Source organism: Aegilops tauschii, chromosome 4 (assembly GCF_002575655.3).
Source record: "Aegilops tauschii subsp. strangulata cultivar AL8/78 chromosome 4, Aet v6.0, whole genome shotgun sequence".
In the NCBI taxonomy this organism is placed as follows: Eukaryota; Viridiplantae; Streptophyta; class Magnoliopsida; order Poales; family Poaceae; genus Aegilops; species Aegilops tauschii.
In genome coordinates this window covers 361,053,009-361,074,492 of record NC_053038.3, presented here as the reverse complement: position 1 = coordinate 361,074,492, position 21,484 = coordinate 361,053,009, and the positions used below count along the sequence as shown (strand labels likewise).

Genomic DNA, 21,484 nt, shown 5'->3' with positions numbered 1-21,484 from the left:
GAGCATACGAGATGTTCGAAGAGCTGAAAATGGCTTTCCAAGCTCATGCCCGGGTCGAGAGATATGAAGTCTCCGACAAGTTCTTCAGCTGTAAAATGGAGGAAAATAGTTCTGTTAGTGAGCACATACTCAGAATGTCTGGGTTACACAACCGCTTGTCTCAGCTAGGAGTTAATCTCCCAGACGACGCGGTCATTGACATAATCCTTCAGTCGCTTCCACCGAGCTACAAGAGCTTTGTGATGAACTTCAATATGCAGGGGATGGAAAAGACCATTGCTGAGGTATATTCAATGCTGAAATCAGCGGAGGTGGAGATCAGAAAGGAACATCAAGTGTTGATGGTGAATAAAACCACTAAGTTCAAGAAAGGCAAGGGTAAGAAGAACTTCAAGAAGGACGGCAAGGGAGTTGCCGCACCCGGTAAGCCAGTTGCCGGGAAGAAGTCGAAGAATGGACCCAAGCCTGAGACTGAGTGCTTTTATTGCAAGGGAAGTGGTCACTGGAAGCGGAACTGCCCCAAATACTTAGCGGACAAGAAGGCCGGCAACACCAAAGGTTATGTGATATACATGTAATTGATGTGTACCTTACCAGTACTCGTAGTAGCTCCTGGGTATTTGATACCGGTGCGGTTGCTCATATTTGTAACTCAAAACAGGAACTGCGGAATAAGCAGAGACTGGCAAAGGACGAGGTGACGATGCGCGTCGGGAATGGTTCCAAGGTCGATGTGATCGCCGTCGGCACGGTACCTCTGCATTTACCTACGGGATTAGTTTTAAACCTCAATAATTGTTATTTAGTGCCAGCTTTGAGCATGAACATTGTATCTGGATCTCGTTTAATTCGATATAGCTACTCATTTAAATCCGAGAATAATGGTTGTTCTATTTATATGAGAGATATGTTTTATGGTCATGCCCCGCTGGTCAATGGTTTATTCTTGATGAATCTCGAACGTGATGTTACACATATTCATAGTGTGAATACCAAAAGATGTAAAGTTGATAACGATAGTCCCACATACTTGTGGCACTGCCGCCTTCGTCACATTGGTGTCAAGCGCATGAAGAAGCTCCATGCAGATGGACTTTTGGAGTCTCTTGATTATGAATCATTTGACATGTGCGAACCATGCCTCATGGGTAAGATGACCAAGACTCCGTTCTCCGGAACAATGGAGCGAGCAACCAACTTATTGGAAATCATACACACCGATGTGTGCGGTCCAATGAGTGTTGAGGCTCGCGGAGGATATCGTTATGTTCTCACTCTCACTGATGACTTAAGTAGATATGGGTATGTCTACCTAATGAAACACAAGTCTGAAACCTTTGATAAGTTCAAGGAATTTCAGAGTGAGGTTGAGAATCAACGTGACAGGAAAATATAGTTCTTACGGTCAGATCGTGGTGGAGAATATTTAAGTCACGAATTTGGTACGCACTTAAGGAACTGTGGAATCGTTTCACAACTCACGCCGCCTGGAACACCTCAGCAAAACGGTGTGTCCGAACGTCGTAATCGCACTCTATTGGATATGGTGCGATCTATGATGTCCCTTACCGATCTACCGCTCTCATTTTGGGGCTATGCTTTAGAGACTGCCGCATTCACTTTAAATAGGGCTCCGTCGAAATCCGTTGAGACGACACCGTATGAATTATGGTTTGGGAAGAAACCTAAGCTGTCGTTTCTAAAAGTTTGGGGATGCGATGCTTATGTCAAGAAACTTCAACCTGAAAAGCTCGAACCCAAGTCGGAAAAATGCATCTTCATAGGATACCCTAAGGAAACTATTGGGTATACCTTCTACCTCAGATCCGAAGGCAAGATCTTTGTTGCCAAGAACGGGTCCTTTCTGGAGAAAGAGTTTCTCTCGAAAGAATTAACTGGGAGGAAAGTGGAACTTGATGAGGTGATAGTCACCCCTTCCGAACCGGAAAGTAGCGCAGCGCGGGAAGATGTTCCTGTGGTGCCTACACCGACTGGGGAGGAAGTTAATGATGATGATCATGAAGCTTCGGATCAAGTTACTGTTGAACTTTGTAGGTCCACAAGGACACGTTCCGCACCAGAGTGGTGCGGCAACCCTGTCCTGGAAATCATGTTGTTAGGCAACGGTGAACCTTCGAACTATGAAGAAGCGTTGGCGGGCCCGGATTCCGACAAATGGCTAGAAGCCATGAAATCCGAGATAGGATCCATGTATGAAAACGAAGTATGGACTTTGACTGACTTGCCCGATGATCGGCGAGCCATAGAAAATAAATGGATCTTTAAGAAGAAGACAGACGTGGATGGTAATGTGACCATCTATAAGGCTCGACTTGTCGCTAAGGGTTATCGACAAGTTCAAGGGGTTGACTACGATGAGATTTTCTCACCCGTAGCGAAGCTGAAGTCCATCCGAATCATGTTAGCAATTGCCGCATTCTACGATTATGAGATATGGCAAATGGACGTCAAAACGGCATTCCTTAACGGCTTTCTTAAGGAAGAATTGTATATGATGCAGCCGGAAGGTTTTGTCGATCCTAAGAATGCTGACAAGGTATGCAAGCTCCAGCGCTCCATCTATGGACTGGTGCAAGCATCTCGGAGTTGGAACATTTGTTTTGATGAGATGATCAAAGCGTTTGGGTTTACACAGACTTATGGAGAAGCCTGTGTTTACAAGAAAGTGAGTGGGAGCTCTGTAGCATTTCTCTTATTATATGTGGATGACATACTATTGATGGGAAATGATATAGAATTCTTGGAAAGTATAAAGGCCTATTTGAATAAGTGTTTTTCAATGAAGGACCTTGGAGAAGCTGCTTATATATTAGGCATCAAGATCTATAGAGATAGATCAAGACGCCTCATTGGTCTTTCACAGAGTACGTACCTTGACAAGATATTGAAGAAGTTCAATATGGATCAGTCCAAGAAGGGGTTCTTGCCTGTATTGCAAGGTGTGCAATTGAGCACGGCTCAATGCCCGACCACGGCAGAAGATAGAGAAAAGATGAGTGTCATCCCCTATGCCTCGGCCATAGGGTCTATTATGTATGCCATGCTGTGTACCAGACCTGATGTAAACCTTGCCGTAAGTTTGGTAGGAAGGTACCAAAGTAATCCCGGCATGGAACACTGGACAGCGGTTAAGAATATCCTGAAGTACCTGAAGAGGACTAAGGATATGTTTCTCGTTTATGGAGGTGACGAAGAGCTCGTCGTAAAGGGTTACGTCGACGCTAGCTTCGACACAGATCTGGATGTCTCGAAGTCACAAACCGGATACGTGTATATTTTGAATGGAGGGGCAGTAAGCTGGTGCAGTTGCAAGCAAAGCGTCGTGGCGGGATCTACATGTGAAGTGGAGTACATGGCAGCCTCAGAGGCAGCGCAAGAAGCAATCTGGATGAAGGAGTTCATTACCGACCTAGGGGTGATTCCCAATGCGTCGGGCCCGATGACTCTTTTCTGTGACAACACTAGAGCTATTGCCCTTGCCAAGGAGCCCAGGTTTCACAGGAAGACCAGGCATATCAAGCGTCGCTTCAACTCCATTCGTGAAAGTGTTCAAAATGGAGACATAGATATTTGTAAAGTACATACGGACCTGAATGTAGCAGATCCGTTGACTAAACCTCTCCCTAGAGCAAAACATGATCAACACCAGAACGCTATGGGTGTTCGATTCATCACAATGTAACTAGATTATTGACTCTAGTGCAAGTGGGACACTGTTGGAAATATGCCCTAGAGGCAATAATAAATGGTTATTATTATATTTCTTTGTTCATGATAATTGTCTATTGTTCGTGCTATAATTGTGTTATCCGGAAATCGTAATACATGTGTGAATATATAGACCACAACGTGTCCCTAGTAAGCCTCTAGTTGACTAGCTCGTTGATCAACAGATAGTCATGGTTTCCTGACTATGGACATTGGATGTCATTGATAACGGGATCACATCATTAGGAGAATGATGTGATGGAGAAGACCCAATCCTAAGCATAGCACAAAAGATCGTGTAGTTCGTTTGCTAGAGCTTTTCCAATGTCAAGTATCATTTCCTTAGACCATGAGATCGTGCAACTTCCGGATACCGTAGGAGTACTTTGGGTGTGCCAAACGTCACAACGTAACTGGGTGACTATAAAGGTACACTACGGGTATCTCCGAAAGTGTCTGTTGAGTTGGCATGGATCGAGACAGAGATTTGTCACTCCGTATGACGGAGAGGTATCTCTGGGCCCACTCGGTAATGCATCATCATAATGAGCTCAATGTGAAATAGGAGTTAGCCACGGGATCATGCATTACGGTACGAGTAAAGTGACTTGCCGGTAACGAGATTGAACAAGGTATTGGGATACCGACGATCGAATCTCGGGCAAGTAACGTACCGATTGACAAAGGGAATTGTATACGGGATTGATTGAATCCTCGACATCGTGGTTCATCCGATGAGATCATCGTGGAACATGTGGGAGCCAACATGGGTATCCAGATCCCGTTGTTGGTTATTGACCGGAGAGGCGTCTCGGTCATGTCTGCATGTCTCTCGAACCCGTAGGGTCTACACACTTAAGGTTCGGTGACGCTAGGGTTGTAGAGATATTAGTATGCAGAAACCCGAAAGTTGTTCGGAGTCCCGGATGAGATCCCGGACGTCATGTGGAGTTCCGGAATGGTCCGGAGGTGAAGAATTATATATAGGAAGTCCAGTTTCGGCCACCGGGAAAGTTTCGGGGGTTATCGGTATTGTACCGGGACCACCAGAAGGGTCCCGGGGGTCCACCGGGTGGGGCCACCTATCCCGGAGGGCCCCATGGGCTGAAGTGGGAAGGGAACCACCCCTTAGTGGGCTGGGGCACCCACCATGGGCCTCCCCCTGCGCCTAGGGTTGGAGACCCTGGGGGTGGGGGGCGCCCCACTTGACTTGGGGGGAAGTTTCCCCCCTGGCCGCCGCCCCCCCTTGTAGATGGGTTCCAGGGCCGGCGCCCCCCCTCCAGGGGGCCTATATATAGTGGGGGGGGAGGGCAGCAGCACCACAGCCCCTGGCGCCTCCCTCTCCCTCCCGTGACACCTCTCCCTCCCGCTTGTGCTTGGCGAAGCCCTGCCGGGATCCCCGCTACTTCCACCACCACGCCGCCGTGCTGCAGGATCTCCACCAACCTCTCCTTCCCCCTTGCTGGATCAAGAAGGAGGAGACGTCGCTGCTCTGTACGTGTGTTGAACGCGGAGGTGCCGTCCGTTCGGCGCTCGGTCATCGGTGATTTTGATCACAACGAGTACGACTCCATCAACCCCGTTCACTTGAACGCTTCCGCTCGTGATCTACAAGGGTATGTAGATGCACTCCTTTCTTCTTGTTCCTAGTATACTCCATAGAGGGATCTTGGTGATGCGTAGGAAATTTTAAAATTCTGCTACGATCCCCAACAGTGGCATCATGAGCTAGGCCTATGCGTAGTTACTATGCACGGGTAGAACACAAAGCAATTGTGGGCGTAGATGTTGCCAATTCTTCTTGCCGCTACTAGTCTTATCTTGTTTCGGCGGTATTGTGGGATGAAGCGGCCCGGACCGACCTTACACGTGCGCTTACGTGAGACAGGTTCCACCGACTGACATGCACTAGTTGCATAAGGTGGCTAGCGGGTGTCTGTCTCTCCCACTTTAGTCGGAACGGATTCGATGAAAAGGGTCCTTATGAAGGGTAAATAGAAATTGGCATATCACGTTGTGGTTGTACGTAGGTAAGAAACGTTCTTGCTAGAAACCTATACAAGCCACGTAAAAACTTGCAACAACAATTAGAGGACGTCTAACTTGTTTTTGCAGCATGTGCCTTGTGATGTGATATGGCCAGAAGATGTGATGAATGATATATGTGATGTATGAGATTGATCATATTCTTGTAATAGGAATCACGACTTGCATGTCGATGAGTATGACAACCGGCAGGAGCCATAGGAGTTGTCTTTATTTTTGTATGACCTGCGTGTCATTGAATAACGCCATGTAAATTACTTTACTTTATTGCTAAACGCGTTAGCCATGTAAGTAGAAGTAATCGTTGGCATGACAACTTCATGAAGACACGATGATGGAGATCATGATGATGGAGATCATGGTGTCATGCCGGTGACGAAGATGATCATGGTGCCCCGAAGATGGAGATCAAAGGAGCAAAATGATATTGGCCATATCATGTCACTATTTGATTGCATGTGATGTTTATCATGTTTTGCATCTTATTTGCTTAGAACGACGGTAGTAAGTAAGATGATCCCTTATAATAATTTCAAGAAAGTGTTCCCCCTAACTGTGCACCGTTGCGAAGGTTCGTTGTTTCGAAGCACCACGTGATGATCGGGTGTGATAGATTCTAACGTTCGCATACAACGGGTGTTGACGAGCCTAGCATGTACAGACATGGCCTCGGAACACACGCAATACACTTAGGTTGACTTGACGAGCCTAGCATGTACAGACATGGCCTCGGAACACACGCAATACACTTAGGTTGACTTGACGAGCCTAGCATGTACAGACATGGCCTCGGAACACAGAGGACCGAAAGGTCGAGCATGAGTCGTATAGAAGATACGATCAACATGGAGATGTTCACCGATCTTGACTAGTCCGTCTCACGTGATGATCAGACACGGCCTAGTTAACTCGGATCATGTTTCACTTAGATGACTAGAGGGATGTCTATCTGAGTGGGAGTTCATTGAATAATTTGATTAGATGAACTTAATTATCATGAACTTAGTCTAAAATCTTTACAATATTTCTTGTAGATCAAATGGCCCACGTTGTCCTCAACTTCAACGCGTTCCTAGAGAAAACCAAGCTGAAAGATGATGGCAGCAACTATACAGACTGGGTCCGGAACCTGAGGATCATCCTCATAGCTGCCAAGAAAGATTATGTCCTAGAAGCACCGCTAGGTGAAGCACCCATCCCAGAGAACCAAGACGTTATGAACGCTTGGCAATCACGTGCTGATGATTACTCCCTCGTTCAGTGCGGCATGCTTTACAGCTTAGAACCGGGGCTCCAAAAGCGTTTTGAGAAACATGGAGCATACGAGATGTTCGAAGAGCTGAAAATGGTTTTCCAAGCTCATGCCCGGGTCGAGAGATATGAAGTCTCCGACAAGTTCTTCAGCTGTAAAATGGAGGAAAATAGTTCTGTTAGTGAGCACATACTCAGAATGTCTGGGTTACACAACCGCTTGTCTCAGCTAGGAGTTAATCTCCCGGACGACGCGGTCATTGACAGAATCCTTCAGTCGCTTCCACCGAGCTACAGGAGCTTTGTGATGAACTTCAATATGCAGGGGATGGAAAAGACCATTCCTGAGGTATATTCAATGCTGAAATCAGCGGAGGTGGAGATCAGAAAGGAACATCAAGTGTTGATGGTGAATAAAACGACTAAGTTCAAGAAAGGCAAGGGTAAGAAGAACTTCAAGAAGGACGGCAAGGGAGTTGCCGCGCCCGGTAAGCCAGTTGCCGGGAAGAAGTCGAAGAATGGACCCAAGCCTGAGACTGAGTGCTTTTATTGCAAGGGAAGTGGTCACTGGAAGCGGAACTGCCCCAAATACTTAGCGGACAAGAAGGCCGGCAACACCAAAGGTATATGTGATATACATGTAATTGATGTGTACCTTACCAGTACTCGTAGTAGCTCCTGGGTATTTGATACCGGTGCGGTTGCTCATATTTGTAACTCAAAACAGGAACTGCGGAATAAGCGGAGACTGGCAAAGGACGAGGTGACGATGGCGCGTCGGGAATGGTTCCAAGGTCGATGTGATCGCCGTCGGCACGCTACCTCTGCATTTACCTACGGGATTAGTTTTAAACCTCAATAATTGTTATTTAGTGCCAGCTTTGAGCATGAACATTGTATCTGGATTTCGTTTAATTCGATATAGCTACTCATTTAAATCCGAGAATAATGGTTGTTCTATTTATATGAGAGATATGTTTTATGGTCATGCCCCGCTGGTCAATGGTTTATTCTTGATGAATCTCGAACGTGATGTTACACATATTCATAGTGTGAATACCAAAAGATGTAAAGTTGATAACGATAGTCCCACATACTTGTGGCACTGCCGCCTTCGTCACATTGGTGTCAAGCGCATGAAGAAGCTCCATGCAGATGGACTTTTGGAGTCTCTTGATTACGAATCATTTGACACGTGCGAACCATGCCTCATGGGTAAGATGACCAAGACTCCGTTCTCCGGAACAATGGAGCGAGCAACCGACTTATTGGAAATCATACATACCGATGTGTGCGGTCCAATGAGTGTTGAGGCTCGCGGAGGATATCGTTATGTTCTCACTCTCACTGATGAGTTAAGTAGATATGGGTATGTCTACCTAATGAAACACAAGTCTGAAACCTTTGAAAAGTTCAAGGAATTTCAGAGTGAGGTTGAGAATCAACGTGACAGGAAAATATAGTTCTTACGATCAGATCGTGGTGGAGAATATTTAAGTCACGAATTTGGTACGCACTTAAGGAAATGTGGAATCGTTTCACAACTCACGCCGCCTGGAACACCTCAGCGAAACGGTGTGTCCGGCCGTCGTAATCGCACTCTATTTTTTTTGATAGAAAGACTGTAAGAGAACCCCTTACGGTATAATTGGTGCAACAAACCCTTGCAAGTACCATGCCTTGAACATGGGTGGGTGGGAAGGGGCGCCTTCCCACCACTAGGCTATGCCTCAGTCTGCAGAATCGCACTCTATTGGATATGGTGCGATCTATGATGTCTCTTACCGATCTACTGCTCTTATTTTGGGGCTATGCTTTAGAGACTGCCGCATTCACTTTAAATAGGGCTCCGTCGAAATCCGTTGAGACGACACCGTATGAATTATGGCTTGGGAAGAAACCTAAGCTGTCGTTTCTAAAAGTTTGGAGATGCGATGCTTATGTCAAGAAACTTCAACCTGAAAAGCTCGAACCCAAGTCGGAAAAATGCGTCTTCATAGGATACCCTAAGGAAACTATTGGGTATACCTTCTACCTCAGATCCGAAGGCAAGATCTTTGTTGCCAAGAACGGGTCCTTTCTGGAGAAAGAGTTTCTCTCGAAAGAATTAAGTGGGAGGAAAGTGGAACTTGATGAGGTGATAGTCACCCCTTCCGAACCGGAAAGTAGCGCAGCGCGGAAAGATGTTCCTGTGGTGCCTACACCGACTGGGGAGGAAGTTAATGATGATGATCATGAAGCTTCGGATCAAGTTACTACTGAACTTCGTAGGTCCACAGGGACACGTTCCGCACCAGAGTGGTACGGCAATCCTGTCCTGGAAATCATGTTGTTAGACAACGGTGAACCTTCGAACTATGAAGAAGCGATGGCGGGCCCGGATTCCGACAAATGGCTAGAAGCCATGAAATCCGAGATAGGATCCATGTATGAAAACGAAGTATGGACTTTGACTGACTTGCCCAATGATCGGCGAGCCATAGAAAATAAATGGATCTTTAAGAAGAAGACATACGCGGATGGTAATGTTACCATCTATAAGGCTCGACTTGTCGCTAAGGGTTATCGACAAGTTCAAGTGGTTGACTACGATGAGACTTTCTCACCCGTAGCGAAGCTGAAGTCCGTCCGAATCATGTTAGCAATTGCCGCATTCTATGATTATGAGATATGGCAAATGGACGTCAAAACGGCATTCCTTAACGGTTTTCTTAAGGAAGAATTGTATATGATGCAGCCGGAAGGTTTTGTCGATCCTAAGAATGCTGACAAGGTATGCAAGCTCCAGCGCTCCATCTATGGCTGGTGCAAGCATCTCGGAGTTGGAACATTCGTTTTGATGAGATGATCAAAGCGTTTGGGTTTACACAGACTTATGGAGAAGCCTGTGTTTACAAGAAAGTGAGTGGGAGCTCTGTAGCATTTCTCTTATTATATGTGGATGACATACTATTGATGGGAAATGATATAGAATTCTTGGAAAGTATAAAGGCCTATTTGAATAAGTGTTTTTCAATGAAGGACATTGGAGAAGCTGCTTATATATTAGGCATCAAGATCTATAGAGATAGATCAAGATGCCTCATTGGTCTTTCACAGAGTACGTATCTTGAAAAGATATTGAAGAAGTTCAATATGGATCAGTCCAAGAAGGGGTTCTTGCCTGTATTGCAAGGTGTGCAATTGAGCACGGCTCAATGCCCGACCACGGCAGAAGATAGAGAAAAGATGAGTGTCATCCCCTATGCCTCGGCCATAGGGTCTATTTTGTATGCCATGTTGTGTACCAGACCTGATGTAAACCTTGCCGTAAGTTTGGTAGGAAGGTACCAAAGTAATCCCGGCATGGAACACTGGACAGCGGTCAAGAATATCCTGAAGTACCTGAAGAGGACTAAGGATATGTTTCTCGTTTATGGAGGTGACGAAGAGCTCGTCGTAAAGGGTTACGTCGACGCTAGCTTCGACACAGATCTGGATGTCTCGAAGTCACAAACCGGATACGTGTATATTTTGAATGGAGAGGCAGTAAGCTGGTGCAGTTGCAATCAAAGCGTCGTGGTGGGATCTACATGTGAAGCGGAGTACATGGCAGCCTCAGAGGCAGCGCAAGAAGCAATTTGGATGAAGGAGTTCATTACCGACCTAGGGGTGATTCCCAATGCATCGGGCCCAATGACTCTTTTCTGTGACAACACTAGAGCTATTGCCCTTGCCAAGGAGCCCAGGTTTCACAGGAAGACCAGGCATATCAAGCGTCGCTTCAACTCCATTCGTGAAAGTGTTCAAAATGGAGACATAGATATTTGTAAAGTACATACGGACCTGAATGTAGCAGATCCGTTGACTAAACCTCTCCCTAGAGCAAAACATGATCAACACCAGAACGCTATGGGTGTTCGATTCATCACAATGTAACTAGATTATTGACTCTAGTGCAAGTGGGAGACTGTTGGAAATATGCCCTAGAGGCAATAATAAGTGGTTATTATTATATTTCTTTGTTCATGATAATTGTCTATTGTTCATGCTATAATTGTGTTATCCGGAAATCGTAATACATGTGATAATATATAGACCACAATGTGTCCCTAGTAATCCTCTAGTTGACCAGCTCGTTGATCAATAGATAGTCATGGTTTCCTGACTATGGACATTGGATGTCATTGATAACGGGATCATATCATTAGGAGAATGATGTGATGGACAAGACCCAATCCTAAGCATAGCACAAAAGATCGTGTAGTTCGTTTGCTAGAGATTTTCCAATGTCAAGTATCATTTCCTTAGACCATGAGATCGTGCAACTCCCGGATACTGTAGGAGTACTTTGGGTGTGCCAAACGTCACAACGTAACTGGGTGACTATAATGGTACACTACGGGTATCTCCGAAAGTGTCTGTTGAGTTGGCACGGATCGAGACAGGGATTTGTCACTCCGTATGACGGAGAGGTATCTCTGGGCCCACTCGGTAATGCATCATCATAATGAGCTCAATGTGACTAAGGAGTTAGCCACGGGATCATGCATTACGGTACGAGTAAAGTGACTTGCCGGTAACGAGATTGAACAAGGTATTGGGATACCGACGATCGAATCTCGGGAAAGTAACGTACCGATTGACAAAGGGAATTGTATACGGGATTGATTGAATCCTCGACATCGTGGTTCATCCGATGAGATCATCGTGGAACATGTGGGAGCCAACATGGGTATCCAGATCCCGCTGTTGGTTATTGACCGGAGAGGCGTCTCGGTCATGTCTGCATGTCTCCCGAACCCGTAGGGTCTACACACTTAAGGTTCGGTGACGCTAGGGTTGTAGAGATATTAGTATGCTGAAACCCGAAAGTTGTTCGGAGTCCCGGATGAGAACCCGGATATCACGAGGAGTTCCGGAATGGTCCGGAGGTGAAGAATTATATATAAGAAGTCCAGTTTCGGCCATCGGGAAAGTTTCGGGGGTTATCGGTATTGTACCGGGACCACCGGAAGGGTCCCGGGGGTCCACTGGGTGGGGCCACCTATCCCGGAGGGCCCCATGGGCTGAAGTGGGAAGGGAACCAGCCCTTAGTGGGCTGGGGCGCCCCCCATGGGCCTCCCCTTGCGCCTAGGGTTGGAAACCCTGGGGGTGGGGGGCGCCCCACTTGACTTGGGGGGGAAGTTTCCCCCCTGGCCGCTGCCCCCCTTGTAGATGGGTTCCAGGGCCGGCGCCCCCCCTCCAGGGGGCCTATATATAGTGGGGGGGAGGGAGGGCAGCAGCACCACAGCCCCTGGCACCTCCCTCTCCCTCCCGTGACACCTCTCCCTCCCGCTTGTGCTTGGCGAAGCCCTGCCGGGATCCCCGCTACTTCCACCACCACGCCGTCGTGCTGCTGGATCTCCATCAACCTCTCCTTCCCCCTTGCTTGATCAAGAAGGAGGAGACGTCGCTGCTCTGTACATGTGTTGAACGCGGAGGTGCCGTTCGTTCGGCGCTCGGTCATCGGTGATTTGGATCACGACGAGTACGACTCCATCAACCCCATTCACTTGAACGCTTCCGCTCGCGATCTACAAGGGTATGTAGATGCACTCCTTTCTTCTCGTTGCTAGTATACTCCATAGATGGATCTTGATGATGCGTAGGAAATTTTAAAATTCTGCTACGATCCCCAACACTAGGCTACCAAAATCTTTCCCTCAAATCCAAATACATCTTAGTACTACCTGGGTGAATAGAATAAGGTGAATCATGCGCCTCCTGAAGAATCAACTTCCTGATATCAGCATCTTGAGGTACACAAATACGCTTCTCAAACCATATGGCTCCATGTTCATCCTCATGGAAACCTTCTGCCTTACCATTAACCATGTTCTCTTTTATCTCAGCGATCTCCTTATCACCCTTTTGAGCTTCTCTGATCCTGTCAAGCAAAGTAGGCTTTACCTCAAGTGTTGCTAAATATCCCTTAGGAACCATCTCCAACCTAAGATTCCTGAACTGCTCACATAACTCCAGTGGCATATTATCAACATTAATTGCATTAGCATGGCTCCTACGACTCAACGCATCAGCAACAACATTAGCCTTACTAGGATGATACTGGACATTCAAATCATAATCCTTAATAAGCTCCAACCATCTCCTCTGCCTGAGGTTCAAATCCTTTTGAGTAAAAATATACTTCAAGCTCTTATGATCAGTAAATATATCACAATGATTACCAATAAGATATGGCCTCCAAGTTTTCAATGCATGCACAACTGAGGCTAACTCCAAATCATGTGTAGGATAATTATGCTCATGATTCTTAAGCTGGCGTGAAGCATAAGAAACAACTTTACCTTCCTGCATCAAAACACTCCCAAGTCCTTGACGAGAAGCATCACAATATACCTGGAAGTCCTTATGTATGTCTGGCAGAGTTAAAACTGGTGCCGTAACCAAATGCTGCTTCAATTCCTGAAAGCTGGCTTCACATTCATCAGTCCAAACAAACTTCTTCTCCTTCTTCAACAATTCAGTCATAGGCTCTGCAATTTTGGAAAAGTTCTCAATAAACCTCCTGTAATAACCTGCAAGGCCCAAGAAGCTGCGAATCTCTCTAGCTGTCGTGGGTGTCTCCCACTCTGTAACTGCAACAACCTTAGATGGATCAACTGCAACTCCATTACTTGACACAACATGTCCAAGGAAAGCTACCTCATCTAGACAGAACTCACATTTGCTGAACTTGGCATACAACTGATGTTCCCTCAATTTCTCCAATACCAAACGCAGATGCACCTCATGCTCTTGCTTATTCTTGGAGAACACCAATATATCATCAATGAAAACAACCACAAATTTATCCAAGAACTTCATAAACACCTTGTTCATCATACTCATGAAGTATGCAGGGGCATTACTCAATCCAAATGACATAACAGTATGTTCATACAACCCATACCTCGTAGTAAAAGCAGTCTTTGGAATATCTTGCTCACGAATCTTTAATTGATGATAACCAGAACGAAGGTCAATCTTAGAAAACACAGTAGCTCCCTCCAACTGGTCAAACAGATCATTTATCATAGGCAAAGGATACTTATTCTTAATGGTTACCTCATTCAGAGAACGATAATCAACACACATCCTCAAGGTCGCATCCTTCTTCTCCACAAACAAAACTGGAGCTCCCCAAGGTGATGAACATGGGAGAATAAATCCTTGTGCCTGCAATTCTCTTATCTGCTTCTCCAATTCCTCCAACTCTTGAGGAGGCATTCTATACGGTCTCTTTGCAATAGGTCCAGTGCCCGGTATTAAATCAATAAGAAACTCAATATCTCTATCTGGTGGCATACCTGGCAACTCCTCTGGAAACACATCTGGATAATCCCTCACGACTAGCACCTCTTCTAGGCTACCCCCTTAAGAGAGTTCACCTGTACCTGATCACGCTTATACTTACATACATATTTGATCCTCTTCCCTCCTGGTGCACTGAGAGTAATAGATGGACTGGCACAATCAATACGACCTTTATATAACTGCAACCAATCCATACCCAAAATAATATCCAGACCTTGTGACTTGAATGTAATCAAATCTGTAGGAAACTCATGCTTCCCAATAGACAACGTCAACTGATGACAACCAACACCTGCTATCATCTCAGCTCCTGGGGAAGTCACTCTAATAGGCATACTAAGTGTTTTGGTTGGCAATCCGTGTTTATCAACAAATACCCTCGAAATGAATGAATGCGATGCACCAGTATCAAAAAGAACAACTGCGGGAACTGAATTAATCAAGAACTTACCAATCACTTCATCAGGTTCATTGTAGACCTCCTCCACATTAACATGATTTACATGACCCTTTTGGAAGGGGTTTGGCTTGCTGGATCCTGAGTTCTTCGCCCTTGGGCAATCTGTGGCATAGTGCCCCATAGCCTTACACCCGAAGCACTGCACCTGACTCAAATCCCTTGGCGCACGTGTAACCTGGTGGTTCTGGTTATTGTTCCCTCCATTGCCATTACCATTACCTCTGCCATTGCCATTGTTGTCTCCTCCTGCAGCATTGCGTCTAGTATCACGCCTCGGCGGCATCTGGTGGGCAAGCATAGATGAGTTATAGATATAATAGGGCCAAAGCTATGTATATATAAATATATTCTACCCATATGCATAATATGATCAAGCCAACAAAACACAACAACAAATAACACCAACAAACAAACAAACAACAAACAACATAATAATATTTTATATATATATATATATTATATATATATAGTCGAATAAATTCGACAAGATATAACTTAACAAACAAACTACCAATCAAGCAAACAATCTAGTATCTTCATACCATGAAAGTGGGCATAATCAGATACGCTAACACGATAACGTTGCAATATAAAACAAACATAAATGGTGGTCTCAGCACTAGTTCCTACTTAACTGGTCAACATACTTGTGGGGGTTAACTAATAAACAGTAAGAAGTATAGCTAGTTTATAAAATAATTTTCACTCCTATGGCTTTTCTAATCCATTTTCTAGGGTCACGTCCTACAGTCAACACACTGCTCTGATACCATCTGTAACGACCAAACCTCGAATGATTTGAGTCTCTGTGCTTACTGTGCTAGTCCCTGGATCGAACTCGCTAGCACACACAGTATAGATGAATACCAGAATAGCAAGTGCATCATTTATTACAAGGTATGATCCAGAATGTATAAAATAAAACAATCTGCATAGCACTTGGCTAGCTTTATTCAATCAAACAGCGGAAAGTAGTAGAAAATAATGATGAGTCCTATCATAGCCCACTGGCGATGCTGAGTGCAGACTCGCGACCCTAACGGTACCTTACTCTTCGTCTGAATATCCTGCAACATGAGACGTTGCAGCCATATACGTCAATACTTTGAATGTATTGGCAAGTTACACAGGAGTAATAATATAGCAGACCTACATGTATATGCATAGTATAACAAAAGGAAGGCTTGAGGGTTTATTTTTGAAGAAAGCTGATTTTGTCCTCATAACTACCTAATAGTCAAATTTTTATTCAGTTATTTTATTACTACAATTATATACACAAGGTTGAGTTGGAAAAAATCAACTCCAACCTACCCTTTATTAAGTTGCCCAACAAATTTATTAAGTGTCACATCTGTCAAGATCATCCAACAACTGTCATGGCATAGTCGCTCAAATTTACCCATAACCGGGGGCACGACTAATCATGATTAGTTTTAATACTCTGTAGAGTTTTGTACGCTTTACCCACTGGACCCAATCCGAAGATTGAGATGAAGTCTTTCAGAAGAGGTTCCCTTAACCACCTGACGACCACATCCCACCTACATATGCTACATCTGTCGACACTGTTTGGGCAAGGGTTCCAACAACTGATTAACTAAGCCAGAGCCCATATAGCCAGTGGCCGCACATGGAAGCTACTAGTCACTAAGTCTGTCTGATCTTTTTGAACCTGGGCGGCGTTCCACTTAGGGTGCACTCTCATGAGCGCATGGCCTTAGAAAAGGTGCAAGACCCCATGATGCCTTCCCTCAACACCAAGCAATACCACTTCCGCCCAGAGGTGAGTTAAATCCTAAGTTACTACTCAATATGTTAAATATATAATCCTCACATAAGCTCAATGAATACTCGAACCAACCCCGTCTACAAGGCATAGCAAAACTACAACTACCACGATCTGCAATGACGGGAGATAGCTCAACAATATAGCAAAATAATAATAATCCTATACATGCATATATTCATAGTGTGATATAACTACATGCATAGAAAACAATAGGTAAAGGATGATCAACATGTAACTTGCCTTGGTTCTGGTACAAAAAGTCACACTCCTGACAATAGCTCGTGTCGCACTCCGGACAATCTACACGTTTCACACAATTCAACATATCAATCACCGGAACACGAAAAGAACCAAAACAAAACCAACAACAAGGAAACCATTTTTAAAACTCAACAACAGAAGCTTAACAGCACCTAAAATGCACTATGGTCACAACGCAAAAAGAAACAATCGATTCCGATGAACGGTTTGAAAGTTACGGCCTCCGGACGATTTGATTCAAATCCGAACGAATCCAAATTTAAAAGGCGTAGACATGTGCAAAGTTGGTGTTGTGATAATGTGCTGATTTTTGTGAGTGCACAGGAAAAATAATTACCTAAATTGGATTTATAGAATAGGAGTTATAGCTAATTGAAGTTAGAATTGAAAACTGAAAAAGAACAAAAAGAAACAGAATTCTCCTGGTCGGTTACTGTAGCAGCTCATGTAGCAACTGCCACATGGCAGTTCTTGATTGGCCGAGCGTGTGTGCTCACCCAAAACAGAGGAAAACGATGGCGGTCTCGGGCGTTGGCAGCGGCGCTCCTCCGGTGGGTCTCCGGCGAAGGCGAGGTGATGGGCGGAGGCGGCGTGGAGTGGTGGAGGTGGTGCTCAACGGCGGCGGGGCGTCTTCTGCGGGCAGCGATGACGACGTGAATAGCGGCTGTGCTCCGGCGGCGGCGGACGAGCTTGTCCCTCCCGCGATGCTGCATTCTCGGCCACGAGAAAGTGTTAGACAAGAGAGGCTTCGAGCGGGGATTCGAACGGAGCAGGCGGCATGGCTCTGCGAGTTCTTACGGCGACGGCAGCGTCCGGCGGACTTGGAGCTCCTCCGGCGAGATCCGTTTCGCCCTAGGTGCTCGTGCGGACGAGGAAAGGATGGAGAAGGGGCTGCGGTAGGGTTCTTCAGGGTCTTGGGCTCGCGTGTGATGTCCCTGGCTCGCACGGGATCGACCAGGCGCCGGATCAATCCGGGTCGGCCTCGGCGTGCGTGCGCGCATGCGGCGCGCGGTGTCCGACTCGGTGGAGGGGATGAGCAGGGCGCGGGACCCGCTGTCAGCGGCTGGAGGCGAAGGGTGGATCGGGCGCGGGTCGGGTGCGAGGGAGCGGGCATTCCGCTTCGCTAGGTTTAGCGGGCTGCGGCTGTTGCGCACTGGGCCGCGGGCGGTGGGCCAGTTGGCGGGCTGGCCGGCTGGCTCTGTTTTGTTTTTAAACAAAAACTACAGCAGCAGAACGAAATAAATAACATAAAACACACAATATAAATTCTAAATAAAAATACCTAGACACACATCAAAATAGCCCTACAGCTATAAACTACAGGAACACCAGTTCCAACACTAATGCAATTTTCGAAAATAGTTTTTATGCAGTAGGCCACACATAGCAGCAACAAAACAGTCAAATAAATATTTTGAAGATTGCAAAAATTACCAGAACATAACAGATGAACTGGAAATAATATTATGCACATTATGAACATTTTTAAAATAGGGGAGAAGTCATGTTATCTCCACTCCAATAAATTGCCTTTTTGTTGCATAATGATTTGAATATTGCAGAAAACAAATAGTGCATGGAAAAATATGAGATGCATATGAATGATCTATTAACATCCAAATTGGGAAAATTGGGAGGTTACACCCCACAGTGGCTTCAGAGCTTCAGAAAACTAGGGCAGCTGAAGCCAAAGCCAAAAAGCGCAAGACCAAGAACACCACTGACGATGCTCCACCTACCAAGAAGCGAAAAACCAAGAAGAAAGAATGGGCTGCTCCCACAGAGCCCCTTGTTGTCGAGCCAATTTCTGTTGCTTGTCCTGCATCTGCACAACAAGAGCGTCGTTTGATAATTCATGAGCCTGCTTCCCCAGAGGCTCCTGAAGCTGAAGACATTCCAGCTGTCAACCCTACCGCAGCTGAAGACATTGGTCCCCAAGACAATGTAGAAGATGATGAAGTCCTTCCTCAGATCGAGCACAATGTGGTATCATCGCCTGTTCTCACGAACAGCGAACTCATCAGCATTTGTCGTCCTTTGACGCCAATTGCTCAGGATGATTCATGGGCTGATCACCCTCAAGAATCCCCCCGTGAAGAAGAAACACCAACTACTCCCCCAACTCAAGTCACCGCTCCGGTGCTTGAAGATGATGACTTTGAGGCCCAACCTACTCCATCTCCACAAGCGTCGCCAGCGTTCCGCAGGCTTCGCAAAGGACCAAGGCCACAAGTCACTCTATCGAGTGTTCCAGAAGGAGAAGAGCACCAATCAGTATCACGCCAAGTTTTTCCTGAAGCCTCTCCTACTGCGAACATCTCCACGTCTGAAGCCAAAGCGGCTGAAGATATTCCGGCTACATCAACCGATGAACAAGAAGAGTCAAGAGTTGAAGAAGAACGTATTGCTACACCCCCAACCAACCCTGAGGTTGTTCTCGAGGAGAACGTGTCTGACCCTCCAGCTACTCGAGTGGAGGTTGATAACATTGCGGCGACCAACAACACCAACACTGAAGCCAATGACGTTGTCATGGCTGAAGCTAATGTGGCGCCTGAAGTTAATGTGGTGCCTGAAGTGATCGTGCCTGAAGCCAATGCTGCACCTGATGCAAATCTGCAGCCTGAAGTCAATGCCACTGCTCCTGTACCGCCTCCAAGGCCACACACAATCGAGCAAGCATATGATCATGGTCAGTTGGTTACGGTCAGATGGCCCATTCTGGTTCCTCCGCCTGCTGCTGGTCCTCAATTTGACTATCATGTCGAGCACAAGCCTCAGGTCCAGAAGCCAAAGCCAAGGTTGCCCAGGTTTCTAGGCACTGCCACTTCACCAGGGTCCTTCAATGCAAATGGCTTCATTGTGCACAACACTTTCTTTGATAGTGCGAAGAACCCCTATTCCAAGCCAAGGATTTCCTTATATCGGTTCTAGAGCTATCAGCAGTGCAGCTATTATTCCTGTGTTCTCTATGACCAAGGGCGCATCTTCCCACATATGTGAAGCCATTGCTGGACTGCCCTACCTAGAAGAAGCCCTTGACTGCTTCCATGATGCTGGTCTGCTGAACTTTGTGACTGATAAGGAGCATTGGAATGAAGAGCTTCTGCTACAATTTTATGCTACCCTCCACATTCGCGGCTACAACAGGGATCCGAAGACTTGGGTCCTTGAGTGGATGACAGGAAATGTCCATCATGAAGCCAAAGCTCTTGATATCATTGAGCTAACTGGCCTGCCCACTCCAGGTGAACTCTTCGAGCCTGGTTGTCAGCGTCACCGCAATGCATTGGAGAGCATCTTTCAGAAGCCAGAGTCCAACATGAGCCAAATGCTAAGCATGATGAAGCCTCTACCACGCGAAGCTGACTACCCAAGAGAGTTCTTTGTTGAGGACCTAGAGTATCTACCCCGAACAATCTATCATATCATAAGGCGAACTCTATGGCCCATCAAAGGACATTCTTCAGCAGCGAAGCTTGAAGGAGGAATGAAGACATTGGTCTTCTATATCTTCAATGGCATCAGCTTCAATGCTCAAGACTTCTTTGTCAGGCAATTGGCTGCATCAGGTTCTGGTCTCTTTGGTATGAAGTTCTACGCTCCATGGGTTATGCACCTCATCAAGCTTCATTCAGCTGTCAACTATCAGCCTTCTGCTCGCAACCATCTGATCTTTTTGCCAGAGGTTGATATGTCAGTTGAAGCCATATACCCAGAGCCTGCCAAGGAGCCTGTTTTTCTTCACAATGCTGATCACCAAAGCTTCGCACAACCCATTGAAGGAGTCCAGGCAGTCACTCGTGTTTATCCTTTGGCTGGCAATGCACGCTTACCTCACCGTGCTCAAACTGAAGCCACTGAAAGCACTATTGCGCAAAGGCCTCGAAAGCGATCTCATGTCCTCAATGACCAAGAGCTTCTCGTCGCCCTTCATCAGAAACAGGATAAGGATCACTACTGGCTAAAGCGACAGATGCAAAGCCTCTTGGTGGATGTCAATCGCATTCGCAACCTTCCCACCAAGAATGCCTTTGTCACTCATGAAACCTGTCGGAGGTCATGGAAGAGTTTGACATTGATAAGTGCTGAAGCAGATCCTCAAGACGATGGCTTCGCTGAAAGATTCAAGTTTGACTCCACTCCTCCAAGGAATGATGTCATGCATCGAACTCCCTCTCTTGAAGACTCTGACTATTCCTCCTCAGCTGCAATGGTGAATGATGGTCGTCTGCTACGTTTTCTGCTATTCTGTGATGCAATGATAAATTCCGCATGTGCGATGATAAGTCCCACACTAAGTCATATTGCAGACGTCCATTTTTCATTATGCATGTCATTATCTTCATCATATCAAATCATGCATGATGAATTGTCTCATAAGTTGAAGAGGATCTCCATAAGTACAACCTGCCATGTGCATTTGCATTCCAAAAGCAAATTACTTTATATGCACATCTTCAGGGGAAGCCTTTTGCTACTTATGAAGACAATACCTTTATCCTTTACAATTTCACATACTTTTATCCCCGTTGAAAACTTCAACCAGTTTGTCATCAATCACCAAAAAGGGGGAGATTGTAAGTGCATCTAGTGCCACCCCTAGT

At 45.9% G+C, this 21,484-nt stretch overlaps 1 protein-coding gene across 1 annotated transcript; it reads right to left on the bottom strand.

The window, feature by feature from the left end:
* Positions 1-12,693: 12,693 nt before the first annotated feature.
* Positions 12,694-15,107, bottom strand: LOC120963452 (uncharacterized). Its single transcript, XM_040388089.1, has 4 exons — positions 14,816-15,107; positions 14,116-14,423; positions 13,408-13,815; positions 12,694-13,113 (listed from the first exon to the last, which is right to left on the bottom strand). Exons 1-4 carry the CDS (start codon positions 15,105-15,107, stop codon positions 12,694-12,696), a joined length of 1,428 nt encoding a protein of 475 aa, XP_040244023.1.
* Between the last annotated feature and the right edge of the window lie 6,377 nt (positions 15,108-21,484).

What these genes read in the sequence shown, in the direction of transcription:
- LOC120963452 (XM_040388089.1), bottom strand. Translation starts at nt 15,107, where the DNA reads ATGCCGCCGAGGCGTGATACTAGACGCAATGCTGCAGGAGGAGACAAC. An exon ending in TGAACCTGATGAAGTGATTG is followed by an intron (nt 14,424 to 14,815) that starts GTAAGTTCTTGA and finishes AACTCTCTTAAG; the next exon opens with GGGGTAGCCTAGAAGAGGTG. An exon ending in ACATACATAAGGACTTCCAG is followed by an intron (nt 13,114 to 13,407) that starts GTATATTGTGAT and finishes TTGAATGTCCAG; the next exon opens with TATCATCCTAGTAAGGCTAA.